The sequence below is a fragment of the Lissotriton vulgaris genome, chromosome 2_1 (assembly GCF_964263255.1).
Source record: "Lissotriton vulgaris chromosome 2_1, aLisVul1.2, whole genome shotgun sequence".
NCBI classification, from domain to species: domain Eukaryota; kingdom Metazoa; phylum Chordata; class Amphibia; order Caudata; family Salamandridae; genus Lissotriton; species Lissotriton vulgaris.
This window is the reverse complement of record NC_141687.1, coordinates 780,266,259-780,284,086: the sequence shown is the minus strand read 5'-3', so window position 1 is coordinate 780,284,086 and position 17,828 is coordinate 780,266,259. Positions and strand designations below refer to the sequence as shown.

The 17,828-nt window shown below is 47.7% G+C and overlaps 1 protein-coding gene across 1 annotated transcript in view; it reads right to left on the bottom strand.

The window, feature by feature from the left end:
- Positions 1-13,247, bottom strand: part of PDK1 (pyruvate dehydrogenase kinase 1) — a 598,915-nt gene extending 585,668 nt beyond the window's left edge. Inside the window, exon 1 of the mRNA XM_086956138.1 lies at positions 13,129-13,247. Within this exon, the coding sequence (XP_086812264.1) occupies positions 13,129-13,228 (100 nt within the window). The 5' untranslated portion in view covers positions 13,229-13,247. The remainder of the gene's footprint in view (positions 1-13,128) is intronic.
- Between the last annotated feature and the right edge of the window lie 4,581 nt (positions 13,248-17,828).

The window sequence follows — 17,828 nt, the reverse complement described above, 5'->3', positions numbered from 1 at the left end:
AAGGGCGTTTAGGACACCGCTCCCACCCCTACCAGTTGTGGTAGCGTTCTAGTGTTCCGCTTAACGGAACAGGAAGGGGAGTAGCGGAAGCGGAAGGTGGCCATTTTGTCTATTGGCGCCGACCGCTGGTTGAAAGGTTGATTATCCCGGCGCTCCGTGGAATAAAGAGTTATACACAATCCACACGGTGTCAGTTCCCAGTAATTACCATCATTACAATGGCGACGAGGCTCACGGCATAACGCCCGAACCCGGACACAGCGTGCAGCACCGGAAGTGCTGAACCGGCAGGGTGCTACCCGGCCGATCCATGGAGCGTGGCAGAGGACCCCAGGTGAGCGCTGGACGGCGCGAACCACGTGTTGCCTGGAAGAGCAGGAGCACTACTCAGGGAGGTAGGCCTGCGTGCACCCCACCCTAGCCTTGATACCACATTGCAGAGTATTCCAGCCCACTGTGACCGCATCGTGTGCAAGGGGCACAGGCAGGAGAGGGAGGCCCACGCTGGGAGGCGCCCAAGATAATCAAAGGAGTGCTTTGGACCCCGTGGAGTGGAGGTGGAACCAGGCAAACTGGCGGAGCAGCGTGCATGCGCAGGGGGGCCGAGTACTATTCACCCTGCGGGAGAAGAGGACCCACTGGCACTACCTGATCCCGCGCACGCCTCGCTAGGGGACGACAGTGACAGTGATCTCGGTGAAAGGGGCTCGGCAGTACAGTCCACGCCAGGAAGCCCCCCGGGGAGAGCGGTCCCCGTCCAGACCGTCCGACGAAGAGCCAATAACATGGCGGTACAGTCTTCGTCCCTCACACAACTGGTGCCTTTCCTGACCAATACGGGGGAGCCGGAGAGGCTATGGGAGGACTGGAAGAGGTACTTCCTAAACTACCTCGACGCTTTGGAAGAAGAGGTGGGTGCGCCATACTCCAGCAAGAGAAGAAAAAAAATCCTGTTATATAACCTGGGCCCCGAAGGGATAAGGGTCTACAACACCATCGTTAAAACAGAGAGAGATGCCACGGATACCGACGTATTTAGCCACGCCATTGCCGATCTGGACGCGCACTTCAGGCCTGTTGTGTGTGTCGCGATTGACTGTTACAACTTCTTCCAGAGGAAACAGAAGAGCAATGAGACGGTGGATGAGTATGTTGTAGCCCTGCAGAAATTGGCACTCACATGCAAGTTTGGTGCACTGCACGACGACCTGATCCGAGACCAGATAATCATGCACACGTCCAGCACCCATGTCCAAGAGAAACTATGGGTAAATGGAGATGCCCCCCTCAAAGAAATTTGGGAGATGGTAAAGAAGGTCCAAATGTCCAAACGCTATGCCCAGGCGGCCAAGAAGGAAACAGGAGGTGCGCAAACAGTGTGCAAGATAATGACGCAAGGGAGGAATGAGCGCCCCAAGCAAAGAGATCAGCAGAGAAATCAGGAAGGAAGACGTCCTAACCAAACCAATCCTACGGACCAGAGAGCGAACAAAGGAGGACGTCAAAGCTGTTCCAGGTGTGGGAGTATGACGCACCTAGGGAATGATAAGGTGTGCCCAGCGTTCCGGGCAAAGTGTTCGTATTGTGGAGTGTTCGGACACTACGAGAAGGTATGCCGCCAGAAACCCAAGGGAACAACGGTCAGGTATGTGGACCAAGAGCAGCAAGACGAACAGGCTGGATCAGAGGAAACAGAAGACTTGGAAGAAATCCTATACATTGACGTCCAGGTGCTGGAAATGGAAGGGTCGGGAACCTACAAACCCAGACTTGATATGCACATAGGTGGAATACCTTTGGAAATGATAGCAGACAGTGGTGCTCCCATCTCCATCATACAAAGAAAAGTATGGGAAGAAAGATTCATATCACAGCACGGAGAGAATCTGCACCCTATGGACTTGCGACCTGTCACATACACAGGGCAGAGGATTCCAGGGGATTGTCCCGGGGCCCACGCTGTGGATAGGAGTGAGGTGCAACCCTTGAGGGGTGATTTAGTTGCTGCGTCCAGGAACGGTACCAGGCTGGACAGGGTCTCCGTTGTTTGGTGGTGTGAGGCTGCCAGTCGAGTCTCGGGCTAATTTGTGGGGTAGGCAACCGATCGATGCCGTCCTGAGGGAACTTTCACTGCCCCCCTTCAATTCCACGTGTGCCGCCCCCTTCTCGTGGCCGTCGGATCCACTGCTCGGGACCCTTGATGTTTGTGGGGGGCCCCGAGTTGACGCCAGACAGGTCCTACTAAATACAGGATGCGAGCTCTGTGTGGACGCCCGTCAAGTCTCAGAGCCCAAGCCGGGCGGGGGTGTCTGGAGGTTTATTCAGTATGCGGGCTCTACGCCGCTCAATGCGCCCTCGGTCGGCGGGGGGGAGTTGCAGTGCGGTCTGATATGCAGCGCGACTCTCCCGTCGCCTGCCCCAGCGCTCTGGCCGCCGCCGGTCAAGATAGCGGTTGCCGGTCTGGATGTCTCCGCTCTGTGCGCCGGCCTTCGTCCTTGCCGGGCGTCTGGGATTGTATCCCCCTCACCTCCGATGGGTCCTACGCCAGGAATCCCGGGCTTCTGATGTCCGGTGATGGCGGCTGGGTGCCCCGGTCTTTTAATCGCTGCTGCTCTCCGTGGCCGGGCACTTCCGGTGGTTCACTGCCCAAAACGGGCCACTTCCTCCCAGGCTTGCCGCACACTGTGGTCCCCGGTCCGGACGCTGCGCACAGGCCCCCACTGGGCACTGCCAGAACCCTACTTCCCGACCTCGGATTGAGGTCCCGCTGGTCCGGTTTGCTGCCGCCTGGTCCTAGGCTTCTGTACCTTCCCGCCCGGGAAGTTTTAACGACGGATAGATGTTCGTATTTGTCCGGGAGCCGCCTCAAGCACAGAGCTCTCCCTCTAGGCTGCCGCCATCGCCGGCTGCTAGCCACGCCCCCCAGGTTGAGTGATTATTTGAAGCAGATATCTTGCTAGGATTTAGATCTTCTAAATTAGGCTACGTGTGTGGTTCAGTCTTTTGCCTTGAAACCCAAGTGGTTTCTTAGCAGGAACCGATCGTTTCAACCCCCTTTTGAAAGGCTCTGTGGGATATGTTTTTTAAAGTTCTGTGAGATGTAATTCCAAATTATAGTTGGTGAACCAAAGAATGACTCAGAGTTTAGAATTTCTACATTTCTGAGTTTATTTATTGAGTCCCTTTGCACTCTCAAGACCTTTAATTTCTAGGCTAAGTATGCAGGAGTTTTTTAAGAAGTGCTTTAAGCTTAAAAGAGGATCTTTGTAAACAGCAGTTTTCCATCCAAACCATCAGACGGCAACTCAGCGATCCGAGCACAGGTATGATGAGGTTGATCTCGCTGCACTGACAAGGTGTTGTTGTTCCGCTGAATTTTGGACTGCAGCCAGAAGACAGTCAGACTACATATTGGGATGCTGGTATGCTTAGCAATCCTGTAATCGAGTCTAAATACAAGTGACATAAATAGTGTTCGGAGGCCTTGTTCAGGCCTTAATCATCAATTTTCTGAAGTGAAAGTTGCCAGTATTTCTTTTAAGCTGTGATGTCTATGTGAGTATTTACAAGAGTGTTGTAAAACCTATCCATTTTGATTGTCAACAAAGTGATGTAAGACTCCAAGTAGACTGAGATTTCTGATGTCGTTGTTTGGCTTTTGAGTGTTTGTGGTGTTGGGGAGGCAAGGAGGAATTCGTTTTTTTGGGTGGGTTAAGTTTAGTGTAAAGGTGAATTTTTTAGAATAAGTTAGCGCCATCCATGTTCTAAAGTTTATTTGTACCTTGGCTCCAAATGTATTGTTCAGAGTTTCTAAATAGAGGTTGAAAATTAGGAGCTACAATACGTCTTTGTTAAACTGTGTGTGGCAATGGAAGTGGTGAGGGACAATATTCACCTGCCCTAACTATGTAAGATGTGTTGTTAAGATACGTTTGGTGCAGTGTAAAACGGCCCACACTTTACAAGTCACTAAAACCTAAATGCAAATGATACCTGACACACAAAATGAATGTGCACCTTGCTCACGAGTCCTACGTGTTATAATGAATTATGCACAAAATCGTTTAACACTGCTGTTGCAGAAGAATGTTTAAAATAACATGTATAATTCTTATATAGAATGTTTACTGATATCAGAAAATAAACACTTTTGAATGTTTTACTTAGGAATTGTCTTTACTAAGTGAGAGTCGGATTTAATAAAATGATTTAATCCTCGATGTTGATAAGTACAGTGACTGACATGCAATAAAAAAAGTACATGCTAGATTTTACCTAAATGGATTTACAATTTAACGTATACTACCACGCAAAGATGAAAACCTGTAATGTGTAATAGTTCCAAATACCATTCACTTTAATTGCTACAACCTTACACACAATTCATAAATATGTGCTATACTGTCAGTGTGAATGTTAGGATTGTTGTTTTTATCTTTAAATGATCCTTATATCTGTAGGATATTAGTACAGGTCAAACGATAATCAATATTCAATGTATGCATTAACATGTATTTTTAAAGTAGTTCTTCAGCTTACATGCTATTGTGAAGTTTGATTGCTTATTGTGTGACCATTGCTACATGAATTAAAAGTACTAAAGAAATATATTCATATATGTTTAATTGTGCACACACATATTAAGTGTGCATCATTGATTAATGTTAAGTTAGCATTATTCTCAAAGTCCTGTTCTGTAGTGTATAATTCACTGTGCCCCTGCATTTTACTGACTTGCTTCTTTCACAAGTGTTCTCATGTATCGCTAGTTTGAATAGATACATTTCTTGTAACAGCAATAGATGCATGTCTGAGAAAGGAATCCAACGATGAGCAATTGAGAAACCTGTGGCCGAACAAAAGACTATTGCGCTCTAGTTGGAGTTTGTGACCAAGACTGTGTTCCCATGTCCAGTGTGGGATTGTTCTCTACCGTTGCAGCCTGCATATGGCTACTATGGACAACAAACTTCTATTGATGATACACCTGAACTTGAGGACTGTAATATATCAACTACTGTTGCAGCCTGCATATGGCTACTATGGACAACAAACTCCTATTGATGATACACATGAACTTGAGGACTGTAATATATCAACTACTATTGCAGCCTGCATATGGCTACTACGGACAACAAACTTCTATTGATGATACACATGAAATTGAGGACTCTAATATATCAACTACTGTTGCAGCCTGCATATGGCTATTATGGACAACAAACTTGTATTGATGATACACATGAACTTGAGGACTGTAATATATCAACTACTGTTGCAGCCTGCATATGGCTACTACAGACAACAAACTTCTATTGATGATACACATGAACTTGAGGACTGTAATATATCAACTACTGTTGCAGCCTGCATATGGCTACTATGGACAACAAACTTCTATTGATGATACACATGAACTTGAGGACTGTAATATATCAACTACTGTTGCAGCCTGCATATGGCTACTATGGACAACAAACTTCTATTGATGATACACATGAACTTGAGGACTGTAATATATCAACTACTGTTGCAGCCTGCATATGGCTACTACGGACAACGAACTTCTATTGATGATACACATGAACTTGAGGACTGTGATATATCAATCACCTTGTTGAATGAGAAGAATCTCTCAGACTTTTTTCTCTTGGAGCTGCTGCCTCTTTTGACTTGCCCTGAATCCTGCAGATGAATTCGGACTTTCCTTGCTGAGCCCATTATCTGCATGTCCTATGTAGAACCTTCCTTGGACTTCTACCTGCACCATGTGTGATATCCCCATTGTCTTTGTACTGACTGTTTGTACTGACTTTTTACGACATTGCCTGATGTCCCAATGTTTCACATAAGCGTAGTTTAGATTGGAACTTATTTACGACTTATAGTCAGTCTCCTGACCGAGCTTCTGCAATGGTGCTGGTGTTGCTAAAACTCTGGTGTCTTATCCCTGTAATTTTCTGAAGAGCTATTTTATTCCTGGACTATGAATGTTTATGTACTTTGTTCTGTGCTTGCAAGAATTATATTGCTAATGTACAGAAAAGGCTAAATAATATTGGTTACCGAGCATCAGATTCTAATGTTACTGTTTTGTATTGCAGCAACAGAACTTCTCGTATGTGTAATTCTAGTTCCTCTTAACTTCTTAAGGAGGCTTGGCCTCCCTGTTGCAATCTTATACTTATATAGCATAGTTTTGAGAGTGATCTATTTGAATCTGATTATTAATTTGTAATAAGCACCCTTGAACTTGGCTGCCTATTCCTGGTCCTCATTGTGTAGCCACATCAGTTGCACTGTTAATATAAATTGAACATTGATTGAACAAGTGATGCTAACTCTCTTTCTCCTAAGTGCAACACATAAAATAACCATTGGAGAACCAGGGTAGAGAGGAAGTAAGTGATTTAGTTCATCCAGAGTAATTTGAGTGGATCTAAACCCACCCCCTCGAAATCACCGAATGGGCCCAGAAACGCTGGAACAAATCTGAACCAGTTTAAGGCCTTGTCCGCCTGTCTCTGCATAACACTCAGTAAAGTTACACAGGAATAGTGTATGAGTAGACATGAGTGCATACATGGGTGCACAAAGTCATCCAGAGCACAAGCTGGCAGGCTGCTGCAGCATATTTTAACCACACTCGCAATAACTACACATGGTAACAGAGAGCCAGACACAAACATTTGACTGGTAAGGAAATGGAAAGCCAGTTAAAAAAAATTAAAACACGGAAAACGCTTAGAGCAAAGTGCACTTTAAAATATTTTACTTGGCTCAATGTGTAAAGGAAACCACAAAAATTGAAGGTTAACTAAATAGGTATTTAACAGCTTCACTTGGCAGTCTCTTTATATTAAAGTACAATACATGGTAACCACTGTAAAAAAAAACAACAAGTATCTTATTCATACAAGTGCACTCCTTGGAAATAAATAAAATACCAGTTTCAAATACAGTACTCTTCCCCATGACGTAACCTTCCAAATCTAAAAACAAAACAGACATCCATGCAGGAAAAATTGAAGCCCTGCTACTTGAGTGTTCAGGGACTCACCCGTTAAAAGTAACCCAGCTGAGAAGTGTTGGCACTCTCCTACTCAAAAAAAGTGCAGGTGCACAGTACCTAAAAGTAACGGGTCATTTAAAGGACGTGCTCAGGCTTACAACAGTAACGCCTGTTCATATTGGAGAATGTCAGACCTATTGGCATCATCATTGATTGTGGTTGGATTTTACTGAAGCCAGTGAAGCTGTGTTTACATAAACTCATGCCATGCTGCAGGACTATGCTAGCAGTTTGTTTCATTTATTCCTAAATGTACGCCGGATATACAAAATGAAACAAAGCTGTACACACTGGTATGCATAATGCCCTGCCAAACCCAGACCGACTATGTATAGGCAGAATGACCCTCAGCTCGGAGGTGCCACCCATCTGTTACTGTGCAAGGCAGCCCCCAGAGACTGGAAGGTGGGCTAAGTTTGTTCTAAATCATTTCCGTCTTAAAAGGGGTGTGTTGCAGACACTGTCCTCCTTTTACAGATGAAGGCTGTCTCTCCCCAGCGCCCCAGTCTTCCTTCAAACGAGAGATGGGCGCAGAAAGGCTTGTAGGGGGTGTGACGACTACACTCTTCGTCTGCCATGGCAGAGCTGGTGCCCACTTGGCCTGGCAAAAGAGGGTTGCGCCCACCTTGGCAGAGGATGCACTGCAGGTGTCCTTCTTTCGGGACAGCAGATGCACCCTCTCCTACGGGATGCTGCTGTGATCGAACATTGTGTGGGTATGAACCCCCGCCCCCATTCAGAAAGGATAACGAAGGCAAGGGCGTTTAGGACACCGCTCCCACCCCTACCAGTTGTGGTAGCATTCTAGTGTTCCGCTTAACGGAACAGGAAGGGGAGTAGCGGAAGCGGAAGGTGGCCATTTTGTCTATTGGCGCCGACCGCTGGTTGAAAGGTTGATTATCCCGGCGCTCCGTGGAATAAAGAGTTATACACAATCCACACGGTGTCAGTTCCCAGTAATTACCATCATTACAATGGCGACGAGGCTCACGGCATAACGCCCGAACCCGGACACAGCGTGCAGCACCGGAAGTGCCGAACCGGCAGGGTGCTACCCGGCCGATCCATGGAGCGTGGCAGAGGACCCCAGGTGAGCGCTGGACGGCGAGAACCACGTGTTGCCTGGAAGAGCAGGAGCACTACTCAGGGAGGTAGGCCTGCGTGCACCCCACCCTAGCCTTGATACCACATTGCAGAGTATTCCAGCCCACTGTGACCGCATCGTGTGCAAGGGGCACAGGCAGGAGAGGGAGGCCCACGCTGGGAGGCGCCCAAGATAATCAAAGGAGTGCTTTGGACCCCGTGGAGTGGAGGTGGAACCAGGCAAACTGGCGGAGCAGCGTGCATGCGCAGGGGGGCCGAGTACTATTCACCCTGCGGGAGAAGAGGACCCACTGGCACTACCTGATCCCGCGCACGCCTCGCTAGGGGACGACAGTGACAGTGATCTCGGTGAAAGGGGCTCGGCAGTACAGTCCACGCCAGGAAGCCCCCCGGGGAGAGCGGTCCCCGTCCAGACCGTCCGACGAAGAGCCAATAACATGGCGGTACAGTCTTCGTCCCTCACACAACTGGTGCCTTTCCTGACCAATACGGGGGAGCCGGAGAGGCTATGGGAGGACTGGAAGAGGTACTTCCTAAACTACCTCGACGCTTTAGAAGAAGAGGTGGGTGCGCCATACTCCAGCAAGAGAACAAAAAAAATCCTGTTACATAACCTGGGCCCCGAAGGGATAAGGGTCTACGACACCATCGTTAAAACAGAGAGAGATGCCACGGATACCGACGTATTTAGCCACGCCATTGCCGATCTGGACGCGCACTTCAGGCCTGTTGTGTGTGTCGCGATTGACTGTTACAACTTCTTCCAGAGGAAACAGAAGAGCAATGAGATGGTGGATGAGTATGTTGTAGCCCTGCAGAAATTGGCACTCACATGCAAGTTTGGTGCACTGCACGACGACCTGATCCGAGACCAGATAATCATGCACACGTCCAGCACCCATGTCCAAGAGAAACTATGGGTAAATGGAGATGCCCCCCTCAAAGAAATTTGGGCGATGGTAAAGAAGGTCCAAATGTCCAAACGCTATGCCCAGGCGGCCAAGAAGGAAACAGGAGGTGCGCAAACAGTGTGCAAGATAATGACGCAAGGGAGGAATGAGCGCCCCAAGCAAAGAGATCAGCAGAGAAATCAGGAAGGAAGACGTCCTAACCAAACCAATCCTACGGACCAGAGAGCGAACAAAGGAGGACGTCAAAGCTGTTCCAGGTGTGGGAGTATGACGCACCTAGGGAATTATAAGGTGTGCCCAGCGTTCCGGGCGAAGTGTTCGTATTGTGGAGTGTTCGGACACTACGAGAAGGTATGCCGCCGGAAACCCAAGGGAACAACGGTCAGGTATGTGGACCAAGAGCAGCAAGACGAACAGGCTGGATCAGAGGAAACAGAAGACTTGGAAGAAATCCTATACATTGACGTCCAGGTGCTGGAAATGGAAGGGTCGGGAACCTACAAACCCAGACTTGATATGCACATAGGTGGAATACCTTTGGAAATGATAGCAGACAGTGGTGCTCCCATCTCCATCATACAAAGAAAAGTATGGGAAGAAAGATTCATATCACAGCACGGAGAGAATCTGCACCCTATGGACTTGCGACCTGTCACATACACAGGGCAGAGGATTCCAATGTTGGGGTACTGCCCTCTCTTGTTTGAATTCAGGGGCCGCCAAGCCATGTGCAAGCTATATGTTGCGCAGAAAGGCCCCTCTGTTTTGAGTTGGAGAGACCAAGGAGCCTTAGGGATACAACTTAACCCTGGAGGTATTGAGAAAATCCTACTTATGGTTATGGACAGGAGAGACGACGCTGACTCATGGAAACGAGCATACCCCAAAGTCTTCAACGGCCAGATAGTGGAACTAGCAAGATACAAGCACCTCATAAAGTTGAAGGAGGGAGTGACTCCAGTGGTGCACAAGGTGAGGAACATCCCGTTCCGGAGCAGGGAGACGGTACAACAGGAACTGGACAGACTGGAAAGAGAAGGTGTAATCAGAGCCAGTGAAAGTGCGGAATGGCTTTCTCCCCTGGTAGTGGCCCAGAAGCCGAATGGGAAGGTCCGGCTGTGTGTGGACCTTAGGGAACTAAACAAAAACATAATCATTGACAAGTTTCCCCTGCCTCGCATAAACGAGATGCTGGCGAAGACGAAAAACCACAAGTGGGTCTCCCCAGTGGACCTATCGTCAGCCTACCACCAAGTAAGATTACATCCATCGTGCAGCCATCTCACGTCGTTCATCACACCTTTCGGCTGCTATGAATTTGTAAGGATGCCGTTTGGCCTGGCCTCGGCGGCCGCGGTTTTCCAGAAGATGATGCACAGGCTACTGAAGGATGTGGAGGATGTACAGTTCTTCCAAGACGATATCTTGGTGATGGGAAAGACCATGCATGACCACAATGAAAAACTTCACAAAGTACTACGAACCTTGCAGGACAATGGTCTAAAAGCAGAGTGGTCCAAGTGTAAATTTGGAGTACAGTCCGTCACGTACTTAGGTCACGAGGTGAGTGAAGAAGGGATTAAACCAAAAAAATCCAACATGAAGGCGATTCTGGACGCCCCCACCCCGAGCAAGAAAGAGGATGTTCGGTCATTCTTGGGAATGGCCGAATATTACAGCAAATTCATTCCCCACTTCGCCACTAAAACACATCACCTACGTCAGCTACTCAAGGAGAAGAACAAATTCCAATGGGGCCAGGAGGAGCAGACCGAGTTTGAATCGTTGAAGAGGGAGATGAGTACTGGCATTCCACTTAAAGGGTTCGACCCCAGTGCAGAGTCAATCCTCACGACAGACGCCAGCGACCGGGGTCTAGGGGCAGTACTGATGCAACGTCATAAAATGGCGAGACAGCGACAATCAGTTTCGCATCCAGGTCCCTAGCGCCAAATGAGGAAAAGTTTAGCGTGATTGAGAAGGAGATGTTGGCGGTGGTGTGGGCCATGGAGAGGTTCCGTCAATACCTGTGGGGAGGGAAATTCTTGGTGAAAACGGACCACAAGCCCCTGGTCCGGGTGCTAACCTCAAGTGGCCATGCTCATGCGACACCCAGGATTGCAAAAATGACCCTACGACTGTTGGACTTTGTATATGAGGTAGAACACATTCCGGGACTGCAAAACAAAGTGGCGGACTTTCTTAGCAGGGCGGCGGCCATGGAAGACGCAAGTTGCCAGGAGAAACAAGGTTAGGAAGAATATGTGGTCGCCACCATTCAGGACGCCGAAAAGGTGATAAGTGCACAAGAGTGGGAAGAGGCATACAAAGAAGATGTCGACTTAGAAGCCATCAAAGGATACGTCATCCATGGGTGGCCAGAGAAAAGACACCTCAAAGAAGAACTCCGGAGGTACTGGGAAGTGAGGGATGAACTGTCGCTGGCCGAGAATCCCACTTTCCTGTTGAGAAAGGACAAAGTAGTGCCACCTCAAGGCATACTGGAACATTATATGACTCTATTACATGAAGGGCACCAGGGCATCACCAAGACCAAAGCCCTTGCCAGGCAAGCATACTGGTGGCCAGCCATCGATGCGCAAGTTGAGCGACATGTGAGGCAGTGTGAGTCGTGTGACAAGGCGGACAAATCCCAAAGCATGATTAGGCCCCCTCTAGGAAAATTTCCGATACCTGATGGACCCTGGGAAATGTTGTCAGTGGACATAATGGGCCCCGTCCTAAATAAAGCAGGGACACAGAAGTATGTGGTGGCTCTCATCGACAAATACTCCAAATGGCCAGAGATAGAGGTGATGGAGAATGTAGATACAGAGGCTGTAGTAAACTTCCTGCGAGCCACCTTTATCAGAGAAGGAATCCCGAAAGTCATCATCAGCGACAGTGGGCCGCAGTTCACCTCGGCTAAATGGATTGCCTTCACAGATAGGAATGGAATAGAAGTGAAACACACGCCTATCTACCATCCCTCAGGTAACGGCCAAGTGGAGCGATTTAATCGTGTTATCATGGGTACCATCCAGGCAGCCATCAACGATGGGCTAGATTGGGAAAAGGAACTGGAAAAGATGATCTGGGCCTATCGGATCACCCCGGGGAGCACAGGATACAGCCCCTTTAAAGTACTGAGAGGGAGAGAGGCTTTCACCAAGGATAACATGGCATGGAGGAAATTGGTGATACAAAGCAAGTGGTCTCCAGCTGTGGTCAGAAGAAACCTGGAAAGAGCACAGGAGGTGTACACGACACATTTCAATAAAAATCACAATGTGAAAGGAGCTGAACTGGAAAAGGGTGACTGGGTGAGAGTTAAGCTGGCCATCCTCAAGAAGAAGGGAGAAAGCAAATTCTCACCACCTTTGCAAGTGCTAGAGCCGTATGCCCGGTCAGCCTTACTCAGTGATGGGAAGGTGTGGTCGCAGGACAGGATGGCCAAATGCAGCAAGATTTTAAAGTGGGAACGTGAGACGGAGGAAGGAGCAGAGAATGTCGTAGAGGATGAAGAAGAAGGAAGTAGTGGAAGGCGAAGAGAGAATGTAGAAGAAAGAATGCAGCAAGTGGAAGATGGCGAAGGAGAAGAAGGTACTAGTGAAGGGCTGAGGGGCTGGTGCAAGGAGGAAGAGTATGAGGACGTGATGGACAAAGAAGGTGGAAGCGCAGGGAGGCCCATGGGAACGAAGGGACAGGACAGTGATGGAGGAGTGGCGAAGGTGAAGACCAGAGTTGGAAGGGAAGTGAAGGTGCCAGAGAAGTATAAGGATTTTAACATGGACTGGAAGTAAGGACTTGGCTTTATTGTGATGTTTGCATAAAGGGGGGGGGGATATGTGGTAGCATTCTAGTGTTCCGCTTAACGGAACAGGAAGGGGAGTAGCGGAAGGCGGCCATTTTGTCTATTGGCGCCGACCGCTGGTTGAAAGGTTGATTATCCCGGTGCTCCGTAGAATAAAGAGTTATACACAATCCACACTGTGTCAGTTCCCAGTAATTACCATCATTACACCAGTGACTCGCACTCACCGAAATCGATGAACTGTTTCATAGAGAGAGGAGAGGGTGAGAACTTGCAGTAATGATCCACTTGCTGGGGAATACTGATGGCCCTGGCGGCGCTGCTCATCAGCGTCCGCGGCAGCGGCATCCTCTCAGGTTCGGTCAGTGGCTCCCGGGGGTGTGAGCTTGGACCGCACAGGCGTCCCAGGCCAGTCCGTGGCTGTGTCCGGTCACTGCACTGAAGCACCGAGGGGAGCAAGCTGAAAGAGACAGCTGACCTACAGGCTGCACGCACGGTGCTGCTAAGAAACGAGCACCGCCGCCAACCAATCACGGCGTCAGAAGAGTACAGGTGTTCTGCAGTAGACACCGCTCGCCCCTCCTCCAGCCAATGAGGGTCTGTCTGTAGCGGCACATTAACATATTCCCAGGCGAAAATAAACCTTACTCACATAAAGATGTCGATACGACAGAAAACTCGACTCATGACATCATAGAACATTACAATTACACCGCAAATGATTCTTAAAAAGGGGCATGGCTCATAAGGTGTAACTAGGAATTCTTTGCAGGAGGCTTGACCGATGAAAATAAGAGTCTATCTTAAACATGTTAACGAAAATTACTGCTTCACATAGCATGCTACTCAACCTTATTTTGGTCCCTCTCTTGAGATTTAGGTTATTAGATCCAGATATCATAGTTGCCAACATTTTAAAAAATATCCAGGGACACTTTGCAGCTCAGGGCTGCTGCAGATAGAAAGTTCTTGTTTGCGTACCTATGTGTAATAAAGATAAACAGTTCCTGCAACAATATTACCGAGATAGTCTCTAACTTGCTGGAACGGTCCCTGCAAAAAAGGACAGTTGGCAGCTATGAAATATGTACCACAACTACTGACACACACATATGGCTAGGTTCAAACTGGAATGGCATGGTGAGCAAAAAAACGACGGATTTAGGCCCAGATCTCTGTACTGGGGTGAATGTATGACATTGTTCTGCATTCTGTCCAACACCTGTTGTTTTTGCATTTGTCACCCTGAGTGGGACGGGTATGCTCAGATGTGAGTCCCATGCTCTCCATGCCACTGGAATCAAGCTATCCTGGATGATGAGGGCTGAAAGCCCTAAACCGGTCCTTGGATGCTTGTTTCCAGTCCAGGGAGGACCTGGCTTGGCAGTTCGGGCTGGACTGTTCCCAAAGGGCACCGGCTCAAGACTGATTTGCATGTGGCTAGGTTCAAACTGGAATGGCATGGTGAGCAAAAAACTATGGGTTTAGGTCCAGATCTCTGTACCGAGGTGAATGTATGGCATTGTTCTGCATTCTGCCCATCACCTGTTGTTTTTGCATTTGTCACCCCGAGTGTGACGGGTATACTTAGACGTGAGTCCTGTGCTCTCCTTGCCACTGGAATCTAGCTATCCTGGCTGATGAGGGCTGAAAGCCCTAAACCGGTCCTTGGATGCTTGTTTCCAGTCCAGGGAGGACCTGGCTTGGCAGTTCGGGCTGGACTGTTCCCAATGGGCACAGGGTCAAGACTGATTTGCATATGGCTAGGTTCAAACTGGAATGGCATAGTGAGCAAAAAAATGATGCATTTAGGCCTAGATCTCTGTACTGGGGCGAATGTAAGACATTGTTTTGTATTCTGTCAATCAACTGTTGTTTTAACACAACACCTCTAGCAGTGGCATTATTTCTAGCTAAGAGAAGAATAGCTATGAAATGGGGGCGTAAACAAGCACCTAAGAGCGAGCATTGGATCTCCAATATGACCTAGTGCAAGGAGAGCCTAGAAACGTACGCAGAAGAAATCCCAGAGGCCTTCCGACAAAAGATTTTTGGGACCCACTAGTGCAATACATAAGGACTATGCAAACTGACTATTAATAATACTATATTGGCCCTTTACTGGACAGTAAGTTGATGATACTGCATTCTATTGGTTATAAATGTAAATTACAAAGCTAAATTGTAAGCCTATGACTATGCTGTGTTTATTACGGTTATGAATGTGATGATTTGGTGGAGAAATCCTGTGACCTACGTATATGCTGCGATCTCCGCACTACTGTACGTCAGCAACTGTGTGTATACCATGGACATTTTATATTAAATTTGACCAGTTTAAATAAAATAAACAAATAAAAAAATAAAAGGTTAAGGGCAGGGATTGAGAACTCGATGGGAACCCATTCCAATGTTTGTTTTTAATTATTGCTGGGTCTGAGACCCGAAGGGAGCAGGCCCACCTAAAGCCCTAGACACTGCTCAAGAGTTGTATTTATTTTGATTTCTAGGTTGTCTTTTTGAGTGCAAACCTTTGCCTACTGGGTTTTTATAACATGAATTGTTACATAGCAGAACAAACTGTAACAATACAAAAGGGGGTTACAACACAGATAAATTATACATAGATGATGAGTGATGTACAGTGGCAGATGACCTGCGTTAGACCTGGTATCCTTGGCATTGTTTTACCCTAACATTTTGCCCGCAGACCTTCTCTTTTGCCAATTTTGTTTTTGGTGGCCTTAGGAACCTGCACACTTTATAACTGCTAACCAGTGCTAAAGTACTTGTGCTTTCTTCTTAAAACATGGCAAGATTGGCTTATACCTAAATGGCATACTTATTTTACCCATAAAACCCTAGTGAAAGGCACTACCTATGTCCAGTGTCTGTAAATTAAATGCTACTAGTGGGCCTGTAGCACTAATTGTGCTAATCAATTAAGTAGCACTTTAAACATGCGGCAGGTCTGTCATGGCAGCCTGTGTGTGCAGTTTTAAACTGCACACACAGGCTTTTTCTTTTGTCAAGTTCTGTAGTTATTGAATGAGGCATATCCATTTAAGCCTTTTTCTCGTCTATTCTACGCTTATTAGGTCTTGTGACCTATCAATGCGCATGCGCATTGAGCGGAGCGAGACTATAGGGCTTTAAACAGACTTTAACTAACTGGCGATTTGATGCTGTGCCCGTGCGCTTTTAGGTCAATGCACAAGCGCATTGACCTAAAATGCGCGTGCACATCATCAAATCGCCATCTGTTCCCCAGCAGCACTCCTCCTACACCTTTGAAGTGAAGCTTAGCTTCACTTCAAAGTCCCCTGCTGCTTCACACTATGGCCGTGTCTCTCCCCCATCGCTGCTCTCCCCTCTCCGCCCCCTGCTGCGGCCGTGTCGCATTTCTCCTCCCCCCTCTCCACAGCAATGCCCTCCGTCTTGTTTTCCAAATGCTTCTGCATTAATCCTCGATCCCTGGCCTTCATGCGTAGTGAAAATACTTTTTTTTTTAAACAATTAGATTTGATTCCAGTGTTCCCGATGCAGTGTGCAAATACTGAACAATGAACTTCACCACAAAAAAGCGGTTTGTAAATGCTATTGCGCTATCTCCCGATGCGGTCTTAAAATCCTTTGACACCCCAGCTGCTTTGCCACCCCCTCCCTTCCTGCTGGCATTCACCCCTCCCTTCTCGCCCCACAGTCCTTGTTTTAGTATTCCTTTGACCTCGCACCATGCTTACTCGGCCTGGCCCCATTGCAAACAGCATCACAGTTCCCTTACGTGTTCTCAATACACTTACACCGCTGCGTTGACTTTAGCACATAATTCCGCAATTCGGAAATAATTTGATCAAGTTCTTACAAATGCTTCTGGAACCCTGGCCTTGATGCGTAGTGAAAATGTTTTTATTTTTTATTTTAAACAATTAGATTTGATTCCAGTGCTCCCGATGCAGTGTGCAAATACTGAACAATAAAATTCACCTCACAAAAGCAGTTTGTAAATGCTATTGCGCTAACTCCCGATGCGGTCTTAAAATCCTTTGTTGCACTGCCTAACTATAGTAAACATTCTACTATTGGCATAGAGAAGGGCAAACTGAATAATGTCATGGTTTGAAACGCCCTATTAGTGTTTGATTTGTAAACAAATTAAGTACGGCGAATCTTATTGTTTTGCAGTTTTAAGGTGCAATTTTATTTCCATCTTCTAACAAACAGCATGAAATCTGTGTAAACAAAAAGCGGGTGTGGTTTTGAAGAGCAAATGCTAACATTCCATCTTGGAACCCACATTGCTGTGTCTTATTTTGCTTATATTTCCCCAACTACATTGCGCACAAAGCACACTTAATCTCCAATTGTAGTTTTTAAACATTTTGGCACGTTTTTATTTTAAAATTACAAACGTGACCCCAGCTCTTCCCTCCCTTCTCTCCCCTCCCCTCTCTCCCCTCCCCTCTTCCCTCTTCCCTCTCTCCCCTCCCCTCTTCCCTCTCTCCTTACTCTCCCCTCTCTCCTCACTATCCCCTCTCCCTTCTATCTTCACTCCCCCCTCTCCCCTCCTCTCTCCACTCCCTCTATCCTCACTCTCCCCTCTCTCCTCGCCCTTCCCTCTCTCCCCTCCATCTCCCCTCTCCTCCATCTCCCCTCTCCTCCATCTCCCCTCTTTTCACTCTCCACTCTCCTCACTCTCCCCTCCCTATCCCCCTCTCCCCACTATCCTCACTCGCCCCTCTCGATCCTCTCTCTCCTCACTCATCACTCCCACCTCTCACCACTCTCGCCTATCCTCCCTCTCCCCTCTCCACACTCTCCCCTCTCCTCTCCTCTCTCTCCTCTCTCCCTCTCCTCACTCTCCCCACTCTCCTCTCTCCCCTCTCCCCTCTCTTCGCCTCTCTCCCCTCTTCTCCTCTCTCCCTTC